Source organism: Alosa pseudoharengus, unplaced genomic scaffold (genome assembly GCF_046254945.1).
Source record: "Alosa pseudoharengus isolate Yale_2024_CS ecotype anadromous, Long Island Sound unplaced genomic scaffold, YU_APseudo_1.1 YU_APseudo_1.1_scf_7, whole genome shotgun sequence".
Taxonomy (NCBI): Eukaryota; Metazoa; Chordata; class Actinopteri; order Clupeiformes; family Clupeidae; genus Alosa; species Alosa pseudoharengus.
The window spans coordinates 15313805-15332506 of NW_027468859.1; the positions used below are offsets into that span (position 1 = coordinate 15313805).

Consider the following 18702-nt stretch of genomic DNA (forward strand, 5'->3'; position numbering starts at 1 on the left):
TAGACTTAATGATGAAGGAAAAATAGTAAACAAACAAGTTCCCCTATATGTCATAGAGTGTGTCGGCATTCTGATTCTTGGCAACTAATGAGTGTCAATGTTAATTGCCTGAAGTCATTCAGGTGTTGTTCAATGGTGTGAATCTACAATAACCAATAGCATGTGCATCTTGAACCTAAAGCTCTAGCAGGTTTTGAACTCTCAACCTAACAAACACCAGCACTAGGCATTATCCCTCTGAGCCACTGACAATCCAACATATTAGGCAGTCACATTCACATTGTGAAAATGTGTGTTGGTAAACACACAAGAAAAACTCCAAGTATACATTTGACAATAAAATGAAGGGCTTTCCTGAAAAAGTACACCTGAAAACTTTTGGATATTCTGGGGCAATTAGACATTTATAGAGAAGAACAGTAATGGATGAAATAAAAATATGATAGACTTAGTTATGAAGGAAAAATAGTAAACAAAGAAGTTCTCCTATATGTCATAGAGTGTGTCGGCATTCTGATTCTTGGCAACTAATGAGTGTGAATGTTAATTGCCTGATGTCATTCAGGTGCTGTTCAATGGTGTGAATCTTCAATAACCAATAGCATGTGCATCTTGAGCCTAAAGCTCTAGCAGGATTCGAACTCTCAACCTAACAAACACCAGCACTAGGCATTATCCCACTCAGCCACTGACAATCATACACATTGAGCAGTCACATTCACATGGTGAAAATGTGTGTTGGTAAACACACAAGAAAAACTCCAAGTATACATTTGACAATAAAATTAAGGGCTTTCCTGAAAAAGTACACCTGAAAACTTTTGGATATTCTGGGGCAATTAGACATTTATAGAGAAGAACAGTAATGGATGAAATATAAATATGATAGACTTAGTGATGAAGGAAAAATAGTAAACAAAGAAGTTCTCCTATATGTCATAGAGTGTGTCGGCATTCTGATTCTTGGCAACTAATGAGTGTGAATGTTAATTGCCTGATGTCATTCAGGTGCTGTTCAATGGTGTGAATCTTCAATAACCAATAGCATGTGCATCTTGAGCCTAAAGCTCTAGCAGGATTCGAACTCTCAACCTAACAAACACCAGCACTAGGCATTATCCCACTCAGCCACTGACAATCATACACATTGAGCAGTCACATTCACATGGTGAAAATGTGTGTTGGTAAACACACAAGAAAAACTCCAAGTATACATTTGACAATAAAATGAAGGGCTTTCCTGAAAAAGTACACCTGAAAACTTTTGGATATTCTGGGGCAATTAGACATTTATAGAGAAGAACAGTAATGGATGAAATATAAATATGATAGACTTAATGATGAAGGAAAAATAGTAAACAAACAAGTTCCCCTATATGTCATAGAGTGTGTCGGCATTCTGATTCTTGGCAACTAATGAGTGTGAATGTTAATTGCCTGATGTCATTCAGGTGCTGTTCAATGGTGTGAATCTTCAATAACCAATAGCATGTGCATCTTGAGCCTAAAGCTCTAGCAGGATTCGAACTCTCAACCTAACAAACACCCGCACTAGGCATTATCCCACTCAGCCACTGACAATCATACACATTGAGCAGTCACATTCACATGGTGAAAATGTGTGTTGGCAAACGCACAACATCAAGAAAATTCCTAGCATACATTTGACAATAGAATTAAGGGCTTTATAAAAAAGAGTACAGATCTGAAAATGTTCACTGTTAATGGTAACCACCCAATGATGATTGTATGCTTGTTATCCCAAGGAAAAAAAAATACTCATATAGGAATATAGGTGATATAGGATAAATGGGCTGAGTGGTCGAACTTTATTGGCCTATATCTCTGAAATGGAACAACATATCCAAATGATTTTGATAACTTTTGTGAGGCTTTGTCTAAACATTGTCTGTGAGAATTTTGGGGAAGATTTGATAATTTTTGAAGCCTGTGAAACTTTTTATGATGTTTGGCTTTTCTCTGAAATTGTGGCAAAAGTAAACATTTTTAGAGCATAAGACCAGGGTGAAAAAGATGCATCTCAATGTAGAGATTAATATGATGAAAGAATTTTGAGTCTAGGTCAATCTGGTAAGGAGAAATAAGCGTTTTTGACAAGAGCGCCACCTTTGGGTGCAGTACCCCAAATTTGGGTTATGGGTAGTGGGGGGTACTGGTAACAATACTTGAAAATGTCAAGTTTCTAGGACTTACGGTTTATAGGAATATAGGTGATCAAGGAAAAAAGGCCTAAGTGGTCTAACTTTATTGGCCTATATCTCTGAAATGGAACAAAATATCAAAATTCTGAGCGATAACTTTTGTGAGGCTTGGTCTAAACATTGTCTGTGAGAATTTTGGTGAAGATTTGATTATTTTTGAAGAGTGTGAAACTTTTTATAATGTTTGGCTTTTCCATGAAATTGTGGAAAAAGTAAACATTTGTAGACCATAAGACCAGGGCCAAAAAGATGCATCTGAGTTTAGAGATTAATATTCTGAAAGAATTTTGAGTCTAGGTGAATCTGGTAAGGAGAAATAAGCATAATTAACTTTTTTTTTCAATAGCGCCACCTTTGGGTGCAGTACCCCAAATTTTGGGTTATGGGTAGAGGGGGGTACTGGTAACCATACCTGAAAATTTCAAGAGTTTTGGAGTTACGGTTTAGGCAACAGTATGACTTTTACAGAATTTTGGCCAAAAAATGAACGGTACAGAAACAATAGGGTTCCTGCAGCTACGCTGCTCGGACCCCTAATAATAATAATAATCCTTACAAAAACAATAGGGCCTTGCGCCCTTCGGTGCTCGGGCCCTAATAATAATCCTTTCAAAAACAATAGGGCTTCGCACCTCTCGGTGTGGCAGATGTGTGTGCCAAATTCCAAGACTTTTCATCCATGCTAACCACCTCAAAAATAGCAAAAAGGTGAACAAATAATAATAATAAATATAGCCGCAAGCGGCAATGGCGGGCCCGAGCACCTGCGGGCCGCAACCCGTGACATGTCGGAATCCAACAAAACACCGACGTGGTGCGTTTGTGATATGTACATATTTGATGCATGTGCTATTTGTTTTTGTATTTTATTTTCTGCCACATTTACTCGCTTGGCCAGGTGGGAGCGTAATGCAAGGCAGGCCCATTGGGTGTCATCATAATCATAATATATATTAACCTGAGAAATTTCAGACCATTCATTTTAAGCAAAGAACATTTCTGATACATTTTTTGGTTGGCCAGATGGTGGCGCTATGTTAGGCATGAAAATTACACATGTGAATATCATCACAATAATGATATCCAAAATGTTTGTAAACTTTCAGATCAATCACTTAAGGCATTGTCCATTTCTGGCACATTTCCTGCTTGACCAGGTGGTGGCGCTATGCCAGGCAGGCCCATTGGGTGTCTGGATATCATCATAATCATAATATCTATTAACCTGAAAAGTTTCAGACCATTTATTCAAAGCATAGAGCATTTATGGCACATTTCCTGCTTGGCCAGAAGGTGGCGCTATGCTAGGCCTGTGAATTACGCACGTGAATATCATCACAATAATGATATCCAATATTTTATAAAGTTTCAGATCAATCACTTAAGGCATTGTCCATTTCTGGCACATTTCCTGCTTGGCCAGGTGGTGGCGCTATGCCAGGCAGGCCCATTGGGTGTCTGGATATCATCATAATCATGATATCTATTAACCTGAGAAGTTTCAGACCATTCATTCAATGCACTGTGATTTATGACACATTTCCTGTTTATGTGGTGAGATATTAAAATCATATCAAATATATTACAACATTCAAAAATCCATTCACAATTTAACATCAGCGACATCTTGGCATAATGTTTGCCAAATTTCAAATGAATCTGACAAACCGTCTAGGAGGAGTATGTTCAAATTGATCATGTGACATCAGTATAATTGTCATTCTTTCTGTTGCCAGTTGGTGGCGCTATGCCAAACATGCATTATGGGCATGTGAATATTATCATTAACATGGTCTTCAATGATCTGTGAAATTTAAAACATTTCAAGCCATGCATGGTGAATTATGACACATTTATTGTTTATGTGGAAGGGTATTAAAATTAATAATTTCGCCATTTCGTCAAATTACAACATATCAAAAAAAAGCTTCACAATTTATAATCAGGAACATCTCGGCATCATGTATACCAACTTTGACATGAATCGGATCAACCGTCTAGGAGGAGTACGTTAAAATTGATCATGTCCACAACGCACAAAATCTCAATTACCTCACTTCCTGTGGGCGTGGCTAATGGCATGTTCATACAAAAGTTGTTTGTTTTTGGGAGTTACATACACCCACCAAATTTGGTGTGTGTAGCTGAAAGTATATGCCCACCACGGGATCAGTCATCTAAGGGGGGCGTAAGGGGGCGCTAGCGAGTCTCTGGGCCATACCCGGGGCCAAGCTTTTTTACCTAGCTGCTTTGTGTGACACCTGATGTGTGTGTCAAATTTTAAGACTTTTCGACCATGTTAACCACCTCAAAATATATGTCAACCACGGGATCAGTCACCTAAGGGGGCGCTAGCGAGTCCCTGGGCCACGCCCGGGGTCAAGCTCTTGTACCTAACTGCGTTGCGTGACACCTGACGTGTGTGCCAAATTTCAAGAGTTTTCGACCATGTTAACTACCTCAAAAACAGGACAGCAAAAAAGTAGAATAACAATAATAAATAATAAATATAACCGCAAGCGGTGATTTACGGGGTCCGAGCAAAACGAACATGATAGCATAGCTTTTTAGTTTTACATATGCTTTGATTGTTTGGGCACAATTGTTCAAAAGAAACGTGATCGGATTTCGGTTATCGGATTTCAGTTACCGGATTTCAGCTATCGGATTGGATCAAATCTTGAAAATGGGTTGTTCAAAGGGAAACAAGGATCCTGAAATTGGATTAGATCACATAATCTATTCTTGGTTTTGATCTGGATAAAACCTTCACTTTGTGTCGTTCAAAACTTTTGAGTTGGATTGGAATAAATTTGATGCATAAAATTAGGATTACCCTGTGCTGTAACATTATAGTGTGATAACCTCCACAACCCAACAGTATTCTAACAATACTTGATTCTACAGGACTATTTATTTGTTGTGGATAAGATGAAGGGTTTGATAATGGAAGGCAGTGTTTCCCACAGAATTGAATTGTATTTGTGGTGGTGGGTTCTGTGTCGGAGTCAATAAGATAAACAGCGTATAATTATACAGTTATACTTGCCTTGCACTACAAGTCCATATTGACAAGTAGCTGTAATGCTGTAATGTTATAGTGTGCTAACCTCCACAACCCAACAGCATTCTATTCTAGTATGCTAACCTCCACAACCCAACAGTATTTTAACACTAATGCTTCAGGTGGGATTTGAACTCTCAACATAAGGATGACCAATACAAGGCATTATCCCACTAATCCACTGTCAATCCTACATCTTTGCCAGTCACATTCACATGGTGAAAATGTGTATTGGTAAACACACAAGAAAAACTCCAAGTATACATTTGACAATAAAATGAAGGGCTTTCCTGAAAGAGAACACCTGAAAACGTTTGGAAATTCTGGGACAATTAGACATTTGTACAGAAGAACAGTAATGGATGAAATATAAATATGATAGACTTAATGATGAAGGAAAAATAGTAAACAAAGAAGTTCCCCTATATGTCTTCGAGTGTGTCGGCATTCTGATTCTTGGCAACTAATGAGTGTGAATGTTGATTGCCTGATGTCATTCAGGTGCTGTTCAATGGTGTGACTCTTCAATAACCAATAGCATGTGCATCTTGAGCCTAAAGCTCTAGCAGGATTCGAACTCTCAACCTAACAAACACCAGCACTAGGCATTATCCCTCTGAGCCACTAACAATCCAACATAATAGGCAGTCACATTCACATGGTGAAAATGTGTGTTGGTAAACACACAAGAAAAACTCCAAGTATACATTTGACAATAAAATGAAGGGCTTTCCTGAAAGAGTACACCTGAAAACTTTTGGATATTCTGGGGCAATTAGACATTTATAGAGAAGAACAGTAATGGATGAAATAAAAATATGATAGACTTAATGATGAAGGAAAAATAGTAAACAAAGAAGTTCCCCTATATGTCATAGAGTGTGTCGGCATTCTGATTCTTGGCAACTAATGAGTGTGAATGTTAATTGCCTGATGTCATTCAGGTGCTGTTCAATGGTGTCAATCTTCAATAACCAATAGCATGTGCATCTTGAGCTTCAAGCTCTAGCAGGATTCGAACTCTCAACCTAACAAACACCAGCAGTGTGTAATGAGTGTGAATGTTAATTGCCTGATGTCATTCAGGTGCTGTTCAATGGTGTGACTCAGAAGGCTCAATGGTATGGAGTGATGACACGGAGATGGCAGGTTTCGGTGCAACACAAGTTAACTTTATTTGAGTTTCAATTCATCTGTTCTTTTGTTCTTTACTTGTATGTGTGCTGCATCAAAGAGGAAACAAACAGAAAATGGAGTAATCAGTGAAATGGGGTAAATCAGTACAGATCCCAACTCACAAACAAACCAATTGACATTTGAACAATAAACTGAAATCATATGGCTATATAAGGTACAACTAAACAATACTTGACATCCCAAGTCAACAAACATCACCTAATCATCTCACATGGGACTCCAACACACCAAACCAACAAACAAAGACCTTAAGTTTACACATGATGGCAGAGCTACTCTACAAACTGATAAACATCACAAAAGTCATAGTGAGGGTCATTAAAGTGATGATTAAAGTGATGACTTACGTTAACTCAAAGACGCACACAGAGCAGGACACACTGGAGTGCAGGGTTGAGATGAACAAAAGAGCGAACTGAGGGCGAGCAAACAATTTATCCTGGTCTGAGCCCCTGCTCCGGAGCTACAGGGTTTCCCAGCAGGTAAACTTTGGAAAGATTTGCAAAGATTTGGAAAAGATTTTTGAAAGACTACAGTCTCAGACCCTCTCACATCTAAAGACAAGTAGTAGAGTTTTAAGTCACAGACTATGATTTTGCAATGACTAGGGATCTTGCAGGGTCACTATTTACAAGACTGCAACATGATTCCTTTAAATTATTACCCATTGTGCAATAGATAAACAGGAACTGAAAATTATAGCCTACTAAACTCAAAGTCGTATTTTCGTGTTTCTGCAGCATTGTTTCATGCGTGACATCCTTAACCGATATAGAGTTGTTCTGTCAAGTGGAAGAGCCGACTAAATATGTATAAGAAATGACAAATATTATAAGAATAACAAATAATTATAGGCTACAGCTTATAATTATACAGTAATACTTGCCTTGCACTACAAGTCCATATTGACAAGTAGCTGTAATGTTATAGTGTGTTAACCTCCACAACCCAACAGCATTCTATTGTAGTATGCTAACATCCACAACCCACTAATGCTTCAAGTGGGATTTGAACTCTCAACCTAAGGATCACCAGTACAAGGCATTATCCCACTGAGCCACTGTCAATCCTACATGTTGGCCAGTCACATTCACATGGTGAAAATGTGTATTGGTAAACACACAAGAAAAACTCCAAGCATGGAGGGGCGATTAGACATTTGTAGAGATGAACACTAATAGATTAAATATAAATATGATAGACTTAATGATGAAGGAAAAATAGTAAACAAAGAAGTTCCCCTGAATGTCATAGAGTGTCTCGGCATTCTGATTCTTGGCAACTGATGAGTGTGAATGTTGATTGCCTGATGTCATTCAGGTGCTGTTCAATGGTGTGAATCTTCAATAACCAATAGTATTCGAGCTAGAGCCTAAAGCACTACCGGGGATTCGAACCCTCAACCTAACAAACACCAGCACTCGGCATTATCCCACTGAGCCACTGACAATCCTACATATTGGGTAGTCACATTCACATGGTGAAAATGTGTGTTGGTAAACACACAAGAAAAACTCCAAGTATACATTTGACAATAAAATGAAGGGCTTTCCTGAAAGAGTACACCTGAAAACTTTTGGATATTCTGGGGCAATTAGACATTTATAGAGAAGAACAGTAATGGATGAAATATAAATATGATAGACTTAATGATGAAGGAAAAATAGTAAACAAAGAAGTTCCCCTATATGTCATAGAGTGTGTCGGCATTCTGATTCTTGGCAACTAATGAGTGTGAATGTTAATTGTCTGATGTCATTCAGGTGCTGTTCAATAGTGTGAATCTTCAATAACCAATAGCATGTGCATCTTGAGCCTAAAGCTCTAGCAGGATTCGAACTCTCAACCCTAACAAACACCAGCACTAGGCATTATCCCACTCTGCCACTGACAATCATACACATTCAGCAGTCACATTCAAATGGTGAAAATGTGTGTTGGTAAACACACAAGAAAAACTCCAAGTATACATTTGACAATAAAATGAAGGGCTTTCCTGAAAGAGTACACCTGAAAACTTTTGGATATTCTGGGGCAATTAGACATTTATAGAGAAGAACAGTAATGGATGAAATATAAATATGATAGACTTAATGATGAAGGAAAAATAGTAAACAAAGAAGTTCCCCTATATGTCATAGAGTGTGTCGGCATTCTGATTCTTGGCAACTAATGAGTGTGAATGTTAATTGTCTGATGTCATTCAGGTGCTGTTCAATAGTGTGAATCTTCAATAACTAATAGCATGTGCATCTTGAGCCTAAAGCTCTAGCAGGATTCGAACTCTCAACCTAACAAACACCAGCACTAGGCATTATCCCACTCAGCCACTGACAATCATACACATTGAGCAGTCACATTCAAATGGTGAAAATGTGTGTTGGCAAACACACAACATCAAGAAAATTCCTAGCATACATTTGACAATAGAATTAAGGGCTTTATAAAAAAGAGTACATATCTGAAAATGTGCACTGTTAATGGTATCCACCTAATGATGGTTGTATGGTTGTTATCCAAGAAAAAAAAATTACTCATATAGGAATATAGGTGATATAGGAGAAATGGGCTGAGTGGTCGAACTTTATTGGCCTATATCTCTGAAATGGAACAACGTATCCAAATTCTTTTGATAACTTTTGTGAGGCTTTGTCTAAACATTGTCTGTGAGAATTTTGGTGAAGATTTGATAATTTTTGAAGCCTGTGAAACTTTTTATGATGTTTGGCTTTTCTCTGAAATTGTGGCAAAAGTAAACATTTTTAGAGCATAAGACCAGGGTGAAAAAGATGCATCTGAATGTAGAGATTAATATGATGAAAGAATTTTGAGTCTAGGTGAATCTGGTAAGGAGAAATAAGCGTTTTTGACAAGAGCGCCACCTTTGGGTGCAGTACCCCAAATTTGGGTTATGGGTAGTGGGGGGTACTGGTAACAATACTTGAAAATGTCAAGTTTCTAGGACTTACGGTTTATAGGAATATAGGTGATCTAGGAAAAAAGGCCTAAGTGGTCTAACTTTATTGGCCTATATCTCTGAAATGGAACAAAATATCAAAATTCTGAGCGATAACTTTTGTGAGGCTTGGTCTAAACATTGTCTGTGAGAATTTTGGTGAAGATTCGATTATTTTTGAAGAGTGTGAAACTTTTTATAATGTTTGGCTTTTCCATGAAATTGTGGAAAAAGTAAACATTTGTAGACCATAAGACCAGGGCCAAAAAGATGCATCTGAGTTTAGAGATTAATATTCTGAAAGAATTTTGAGTCTAGGTGAATCTGGTAAGGAGAAATAAGCATAATTAACTTTTTTTTTCAATAGCGCCACCTTTGGGTGCAGTACCCCAAATTTTGGGTTATGGGTAGAGGGGGGTACTGGTAACCATACCTGAAAATTTCAAGAGTTTTGGAGTTACGGTTTAGGCTGCAGTATGACTTTTACAGAATTTTGGCCAAAAAATGAACGGTACAGAAACAATAGGGTTCCTGCAGCTACGCTGCTCGGACCCCTAATAATAATAATAATAATAATAATAATAATAATCCTTACAAAAACAATAGGGCCTTGCGCCCTTCGGTGCTCGGGCCCTAAATATAGCCGCAAGCGGCAATGGCGGGCCCGGGCACCTGCGGGCCGCAACCCGTGACATGTCGGAATCCAACAAAGCACCGACGTGGTGAGTTTCTGAAATATACATATTTGATGCGTGTGCTATTTGTTTTTGTATTTTATTTTCTGCCACATTTACTCGCTTGGCCAGGTGGGGGCTTAATGCAAGGCAGGCCTATTGGGTGTCATCATAATCATAATATATATTAACCTGAGAAATTTCAGACCATTCATTTTAAGCAAAGAACATTTCTGATACACTTTTTGGTTGGCCAGATGGTGGCGCTGTGTTAGGCATTGAAATTACACATGTGAATATCATCACAATAATGATATCCAAAATGTTTGTAAACTTTCAGATCAATCACTTAAGGTATTGTCCATTTCTGGCACATTTCCTGCTTGACCAGGTGGTGGCGCTATGCCAGGCAGGCCCATTGGGTGTCTGGATATCATCATAATCATAATATCTATTAACCTGAGAAGTTTCAGACCATTCATTCAATGCACTGTGATTTATGACACATTTCCTGTTTATGTGGTGAGATATTAAAATCATATCAAATATATTACAACATTCAAAAATACCTTCACAATTTAACATCAGCGACGTCTTGGCATAATGTTTGCCAAATTTCAAATGAATCTGACAAACCGTCTAGGAGGAGTATGTTCAAATTGATCATATGACATCAGTATAACTGTCATTCTTTCTGTTGCCAGTTGGTGGCGCTATGCCAAACATGCATTATGGGCATGTGAATATTATCATTAACATGGTCTTTAATGACCTGTGAAATTTAAAACATTTCAAGCCATGCATGGTGAATTATGACACATTTATTGTTTATGTGGAAGGGTATTAAAATTAATAATTTCGCCATTTCGTCAAATTACAACATATCAAAAAAACGCTTCACAATTTATCATCAGGAACATCTCGGCGTCATGTATACCAACTTTGACATGAATCGGATCAACCGTCTAGGAGGAGTATGTTAAAATTGATCATGTCCACAACGCACAAAATCTCAATTACCTCACTTCCTGTGGGCGTGGCTAATGGCATGTTAATACAAAAGTTGTTTGTTTTTGGGAGTTACATACACCCACTAAATTTGGTGTGTGTATCTAAAACTATATGCCAACCACAAGTCACAGTGACATAAGGGGGCGCTATGGAGTTGCTGGGCAACGCCCAGTGCCAAGCTTTTATCCCTGTCTATTCACTGTATCACTAGATGTGTGTGCCAAATTTCAAGACTTTTCAATTATGTTAACCACTTCAAAATATTTGCCAACCACGGGATCAGTCACCTAAGGGGGCGCTAGCGAGGCCCTGGGCCACGCCCGGGGTCAAGCTCTTGTACCTAACTGCGATGTGTGACACCTGACGTGTGTGCCAAATTTCAAGAGTTTTCGACCATGTTAACCACCTCAAAAACAGGAAAGCAAAAAAGTAGAATAACAATAATAATATAGAAAAATAATAATAATAATAATAATAATAATAATAATAATAATAATAATAATCCTTACAAAAACAATAGGGCCTTGCGCCCTTCGGTGCTCGGGCCCTAATAATAATAATAATAATCCTTTCAAAAACAATAGGGCTTCGCACCTCTCGGTGCGCAAGGCCGTCCCGGCCTCGCGCACCGTCGGTGCTCGGGCCCTAATAATAATAATAATAATCCTTACAAAAACAATAGGCCTTGCGCCCTTCGGTGCTCGGGCCCTAATAATAATCCTTACAAAAACAATAGGGCCTTGCGCCCTTCGGTGCTCGGGCCCTAAAAATGGCTGCTGTTGGGGAAGCAAGATTCCGCTACTGCATCTGTTATACAAGATTTTGACAGCGCAAAGACAAACAGAAAACAGTGATTGAGGCATTTGGCATCCTCACATTTTGCGGGGCAAATTCGGACTGGCTTACAGGCTAGGTTGAAACGCGACCCATAATCAAATCCAAATGGCTGACCAGGCTATTTTTTTGCAATCTAGGGCACAGTAATGTAATTGTGCACCTGATTTGCATTGTTGTGTTGTGTACCTCATACTTTGTTACCAATCATCTGGTTGATCTCAAGCTTCAGCTCCAGACTAGTGTTCCACTTGTATGGAGAACTGTTCTTTGTCAAGCAGGCACAGATGCACTCTAACATGTTGAATTTTGTGGTTTGTGTGTGTGTGTGTTTGTGTGTGTGTGTGTGTGTGTGTGTGTGTGTGTGTGTGTTTGTTCTCTGCAGATGTCACCTCGTTCCAGCTGACCTCTAAATGGATTGAAGAAGTGCGGTCAGAGAGAGGAAGTGATGTCATCATCATGTTAGTGGGCAACAAGACAGATCTGGAGGAGAAAAGGTGGCTGAAAGGCACAGCACACAGCATCACTCCCCCCTCCCCCGACCCCACATACACATACACACAGTAACTTACATACACCATCACCCTTCAGCATGTTGCAGTGCTTATTCTCTCTTGGTTTGTGTGTGTGTGTGTGTGTGTGTGTGTGTGTGTGTGTGTGTGTGTGTGTGTGTGTGTGTGTGTGTGTGTGTGTGTGTGTGAGCAGGCAGATCAGTACTGAGGAGGGAGAGAGAAAGGCACGTGAGCTGAGTGTGATGTTCATCGAGACCAGTGCCAAGAATGGCTGCAACGTCAAACAGGTGCGGCCCTGTGTGTGCATGTGCATGTGCATGCATGCGTTTGAGATTGAGTCTGTGTTTGTGTGTATTTAAATGTGTGTTTCTGTGTTTGGTGTGTGTGTATGTGTGCGTATCTGTGTATGTGTATGTATTAGCACTTTCATTGTCTACTAACGGGGACACAGATGAGTTTAATGCCACTCCAGCTGGCTTGTTTTCATTCAGTATATTTTAATACAATAACAAATTTGCTGTAAATATTGCTTGGTTTTTATACATAGTACTTTAACTAAAATAATTTTATATAATCACTTATTTTTTATTTGTTTTTTGGGCCTATTTTCTTTTTTTATGCATGTTGCCTGAAGTCCCACTACCAGTCTATAGACAATTCACCTGCTGGACTTAGGATGAGGGAAAAAACAGTGAGTGAATTTTACTGGCTCTGGGTAAGCTATGGGCCTCCTGTAGAACCCCTGTGCCAACATGACATTCTCCAATATCCAAAGTACGTCCACTGAGGATCTCGCCGCAACAAAGTCTCTCTTTCCCTCTGTTTGTGGGTCTGTGTATGTCAGTGTATTAGTGGGTTAATGTCTTGTGTCTTAAATTGTCTTAAAGGAATTAACCAGAGATTGGGGGTACATACGTTGAGTTGACATCAAAATCATGTCATTCGGATGTGTTTTGAGAAAGTTCGATTGTACCGTTTTCTTGTAACACGCTCTGGAAATTCACAATTTCGTCGGCGTTTAAAAAAAAAAAAAAACATAGTCCAGTATTTCTTTCGAAATTGAAATGAAGTTGTATGGACTGGACTATGTTTTTTTTGTTTTTTTAAACGGCGACGAAATTGTGAATTTCCAGAGCGTGTTACAACACACTCAGCAATAAGACTCCTACGGACTTTCCCCTGAAGAGGCAGCAAAGATGGCAACATTTCCGGAAAGGTACTGGCTTGATGAAATTCATTCTGGACTCTCTATTCGACCACATAAAGACCTCGGGATACTTCGGTTTGGCTTAAGGGACCATCTACTCACTACCACGTAAGTGTTATGTTGTTTGGAACTGTAGAAGAGGTATAAAAATAGCGTTTTGTAGCGGCGCAATTGAAATGCCCCGCTCACTTCCAGGCTACGAGTTGTGACTGAAAACGGTACAATCGAACTTTCTCAAAACACATCCGAATGACATGATTTTGATGTCAACTCAATGTATGCACCCCCAATCATCCGTAAATCGATCTAAAGTGCATTTTACTCCGGATAATTCCTTTAATGTCTTGTGTGTGCGCGCATCCTATATTTGTTTTGGCATGGTTCAATCATTATAACTCTGCATGTGTGTGTGTGTGTCTGTCGCTCTCTTTCTCTCTCTCTCTCTCTCTGTGTGTGTGTGTGTGTGTGTGTGTGTGTGTGTCTGTGTGTGTGTGTGTGTCTCTCTCTCTCTCTCTCTGTGTGTGTGTGTGTGTGTGTGTTTGTCTGTCTGTTGCAGCTGTTTCGCCGTGTTGCAGCTGCTTTACCAGGCATGGAAAGTTTGGATGAACCCAACAAAGATGGTAGTATCCTTTCAGATGATGTCATCACTATGATTTTAAGCGTGTGTAATCTGGTGCCCCCTGGTGGATTTCAAGAGAAAATGCCTTGCCAGACTGTTCAAGACACACACACACACACACACACACACACACACACACACACACACACACACTACTAGTTACACATATTTGTGCTTTTGTCCAAAGTAATGTTTCTCTGAGTTCTCTGTGGGCTAATTTGCTGTGTGCTGTGGCATGTGTTTTGTGATTCGAAAGTCCTGTAAGTCCCTCCTTAACCAGTGGTCCCAGTGATTGACATCAAACTGGACAAACAGCCTGAAGACTCCACCCCCAAGTCTCGCTGCTCCTGTTAACACTGCGTGATTGGACAGCCTTATTTATGACATGCTTGTTGTATTGCTTTCTATTGGTCAGAGTCAAGCTGGACCCTCTCTGATTGGATGTTGGCCTGTTTGCCTGAATAAGACTGAGGGGAATGTGTGTGGCGGGGAGGGTGGTCCTTGTGGCTACAGGGGGAGGGGCAAGAACTTTTGGTGCCTGTGGGGGAGGGGTATGTGGGTGGTCCTTTGGACTAACTGGGCGGGGCTTGTGGATGGAATGGAGTGTGGACTAAAGGTAGACATGAACAGGCAGGGGTTGATCCTCTGGGCCATCCACCATTCCCCCCAACACACACACACACACACAAACACGCACACGCACACATACACACAAACACATGCAGACACATACACAAACACATGCAGACACACACTAAGAAGGCTGACTAGTGAAAATCTGCAGATGGACAAATCCAGACAGTATATGTAGTATACTACTGGACTCTCTCATACATGAACACACACACACACACACACACACACACACACACACACACACACTGACATAAACACACATCAATGCAAGACTCACAGTCAGGCAACACCTGCAGGCCACTTTATGTATGACAGACCAATTCATCTTCCCTTGTATTTAAATGTAAAAAACAAAACAGACTATGTGTATCAGAATTTGTTTGTTGTGAGTTGGGAAGACCTGTTTTAAATAACCTGCAGCTGGTGTTGCTCTCAAAAAAGGACACTGAATGGAGTGTTACTGTAGAATATATTAGCACACTGGTGGTAAAACTGTTTTACATCTGTGTAACACTAGCTAATTGTTAATTTAACTCCTAATTCTGAATGACTGGGAGGATGGAGCGGCATCTGAGCCTTTTATGCTGCCATCAAACCACAAATATACCTGAAACCTGATTGGCCCAGAGACTGCATGACATCCGCCAATCAATCACTCACCGAACATTTCTCTCTGGATCTCACCCATGTTTGCCAGGTGATGTAAGATGATATGAACTCAGTGAAATTGTCTCCTGTGATCCAGAACATTAAATAAAAGATTTATTTGAAAATGAGACACCTCTGTTTAAAGAATATATGTCTCTGTAAATGTGTCTCTGTCTGTGTGTGAGAGTGTGACAGTGTGCATTTGGTGAAAGTGAGGGTGTATTCACCAGCAGGGAACATGAACACAAATACAAACACACACACACACGTGGAAAAGTAACACCCACTGCACAGGTGCTAGCTCAGGTGTGACATGTATTTAAGACAGTTTCAGTGAAACCAAGGTGGAATTTCCCCTCGTGAGTTCTCAGGTCAGAGTCCAGTTCTGCACTGGAGCAGGACGGCAAAGTCCCCGGCTTTCCTCACTCCCAATTAATACCAGTCAGTCAACACCAACAAGTCATAATCAGTACTAATCTAATTAAATTCAGCAACTGAAGAACTTAGTAGTATAAGTAAGTAAGGGATAATGTATAGAACGCCGGTCATTATGCGGAAAATAAGTCCCAAAAGGGCCAACCGGACCCCGACGCGCCCGCTTATTATACGGTTACTTGCCAAAACGAAAAAAAAAACGGTAATACTTTACTTGACGGTATTGACATAAGAGTGACATGCAGGGTGCGATTTGTAGGGGGGGATGGTGAGGATTTCCTCACCTCTGGTTTTCCTATCCCTACCTCTGCTAAATTATTTTTATCGTCGGGGGGGACAACATTTATCCCCCTCTGCCCCTCATATTGATTAATGCCACTTTATATAAGTAAAGCGCTGCAACGTGAGAACAGCCTAGTAGGCTAGCCTACATAATAATCTGACATCAGAAACGCACCGTCACCGTCAGCACTGATGCTGCTGACACAGTGGCTGCGTGATAACTTAATTTGGCCTTGATCGTGCAGGACATTTCAGAATGTCGACTGTGTAATCCATCATAAATGGCTATGTTCAATGGAAAAGTTAGCTGGACAAATGAAAGAAAACGAGAAGGATTCAGTGAAGCATAGTAATGTTTTAGAACCTTCAAAATTAGAAAACTGATGCAACTGAGATGGAGGACAACTGCAGTAGAACGTAGGCCTATTGTCCGAAGGAACCTACATTAAATGAGGAGATATTTGATGAATGTCACAAAAAGTGTTACAGAAATTGCTTGGCATCGCTTATTCAATGTCTCTCTACCGAAACACCTGTAGTTTGCGGAGGACGAACGAGAAAGCACTCGTTTGATAAATCAGCCAGTAGTAGACAAATAACTTTTAGAAATAATCTGTACTGCAAAAACGAATGTTGGTGGGTATTTAAACTATCTAGCGGGAAATAGAAGCTTCATGGTCTTTATGTTCTGGTTCGTAAATTATTTTCATAAAACTTCAAGTTGCCCTATAACTTTACTCTCCAAACTCTTCACTGCACTGTAGGCAATTAACTGACAGCATGATAGGCTATTTATTTTCTGTAGGCTACAATAAACACATTTATTTTTTCAACTTTTGCAATATTACGCACTTGGCTACTGAACGCAAATCAGCAGGAGAGAGAATGCACGTAGCCTACGCAGCGTGTAGCGCAATGTGTAGGCTATTTGGTTACCAACTAACACTGTTAGACAATTCACTAACTTAAGACTTCAGTGCCATCATATACAACGTTTTTTTACACAACAAATACAGAAAGGATGGAGGCAGCAAAAGTAGAGAAGTCATTTCAGATGGGGCAAGAACAAGGTGAATTTGTATGCTTGTCAAAACGTAGTCCTACCCTGCATTAGAGGAGCTGATCATCATACCAAGCACACTCGCTGTTTAAAGCCATACACCACGGTAAACTAAAACTAAAATGTTACAAAGGTGGCAAAAATAATATAGGGTATTATTAGCCATGACATTACTAGGCTATGAATCGTTCATTCATTTTTTTTTTTTTTTTTTTGGGGGGTGGGGTGGGGGTTACAAACTTATTCAAAATCATCCCCCCCTCTGGTTATTACACAAATCGCACCCTGGTGACATGACACTGTCGTGAACACATGACACTGTCATGACAAATGAAACCTAATCCTAACCTCTAACCCTAACCCTAATCCTGATATGACAAAAAACGAATGTCACTTAACAACAGAAGCGTTATGTCATAAACGTTCATGACTTGTTTATGACACGTTCATGACAGTTTCATGTCACTCTTATGTCGACGCTGTCAAGTAAAGTGTAACCAAATAAAACTCCCCAATATGTCTATTTACATTTATTTGTTACCGTTTCGTTGTGGTAAAGTACATACTGTATGGACAAAGATAGCAGAACATAATGAAGTGAACTGAGAGTGGTAAGTAAGAGAGTGGTGCAGTATTAAAGAGTGGCTGTTTAATCTGTCTCTAATGAACTACTGGCATAAGGTGGCAGGTGAAATCTAGATAATGTGTGTGTGTGTGCGTGTGTGTGTGTGTGTGTGTGTTTGTGTCTGTGTGTGTGTGTCTCTGTGCCTGCAGGTGGGGCGGAATCAGTTTGCTGGGGTGAAAGGCCATGAGCCACTAACACACACAAATCTGTGCTAAAAATAATCTTTTAATGTAACAACACATGACCATCACTAATATTCTCTCTCTCTCTCTCTCTCTCTCTCTCTCTGTCTCACACAAACACACACACACAGACACACACACATTTAATGAGGAGCAGCTACTTAGCTAGAGGCAGACTCACTCTTCTCAGCTCAGAACAGCCCAGCATCTCAATTCCTCAAATCTTAGCACTGCGTGAGTAAAGCACACACACGCACGCGAACATACACTCACAGACACACACACTACTATGCAGCACACAGATACACACATAGAACTGTAAACTCTCTTTAACACATAGTACTCAGTGCATACTGGAAGAACCAGCACGTGCAGCATAAATACACATTTAGCATTATATGAGCGCTAACTTTGTTATGGGTGTTTTTGTGTATTTGGTCCAGTTGCATTTTGGCTTATTATACTGCCAAACATTGTGAACCTTTGTGTACACATTTGTGGTGTGTGTGTGTGTGTGTGTGTGTGTGTCCAGCTGCCT

The 18702-nt window shown here is 39.8% G+C and overlaps 1 protein-coding gene across 5 annotated transcripts in view; it reads left to right on the top strand.

Annotated features, from left to right (window-relative positions):
- The window catches only part of LOC143109849 (ras-related protein Rab-6B-like), a 34326-nt gene extending 18621 nt beyond the window's left edge, over positions 1–15705 (top strand). Inside the window, exons 5-9 of one of the 5 annotated variants that reach the window (XM_076272640.1) lie at positions 12344–12455; positions 12661–12757; positions 13105–13161; positions 14234–14300; positions 14586–15705. In XM_076272640.1, the coding sequence (XP_076128755.1) occupies positions 12344–12455; positions 12661–12757; positions 13105–13161; positions 14234–14300; positions 14586–14650 (398 nt within the window). In that variant the 3' untranslated portion in view covers positions 14651–15705. The remainder of the gene's footprint in view (positions 1–12343; positions 12456–12660; positions 12758–13104; positions 13162–14233; positions 14301–14585) is intronic. The other 4 variants (XM_076272642.1, XM_076272641.1, XM_076272643.1 and 1 more) reach the window with 4 other exon arrangements.
- Positions 15706–18702: the final 2997 nt, after the last annotated feature.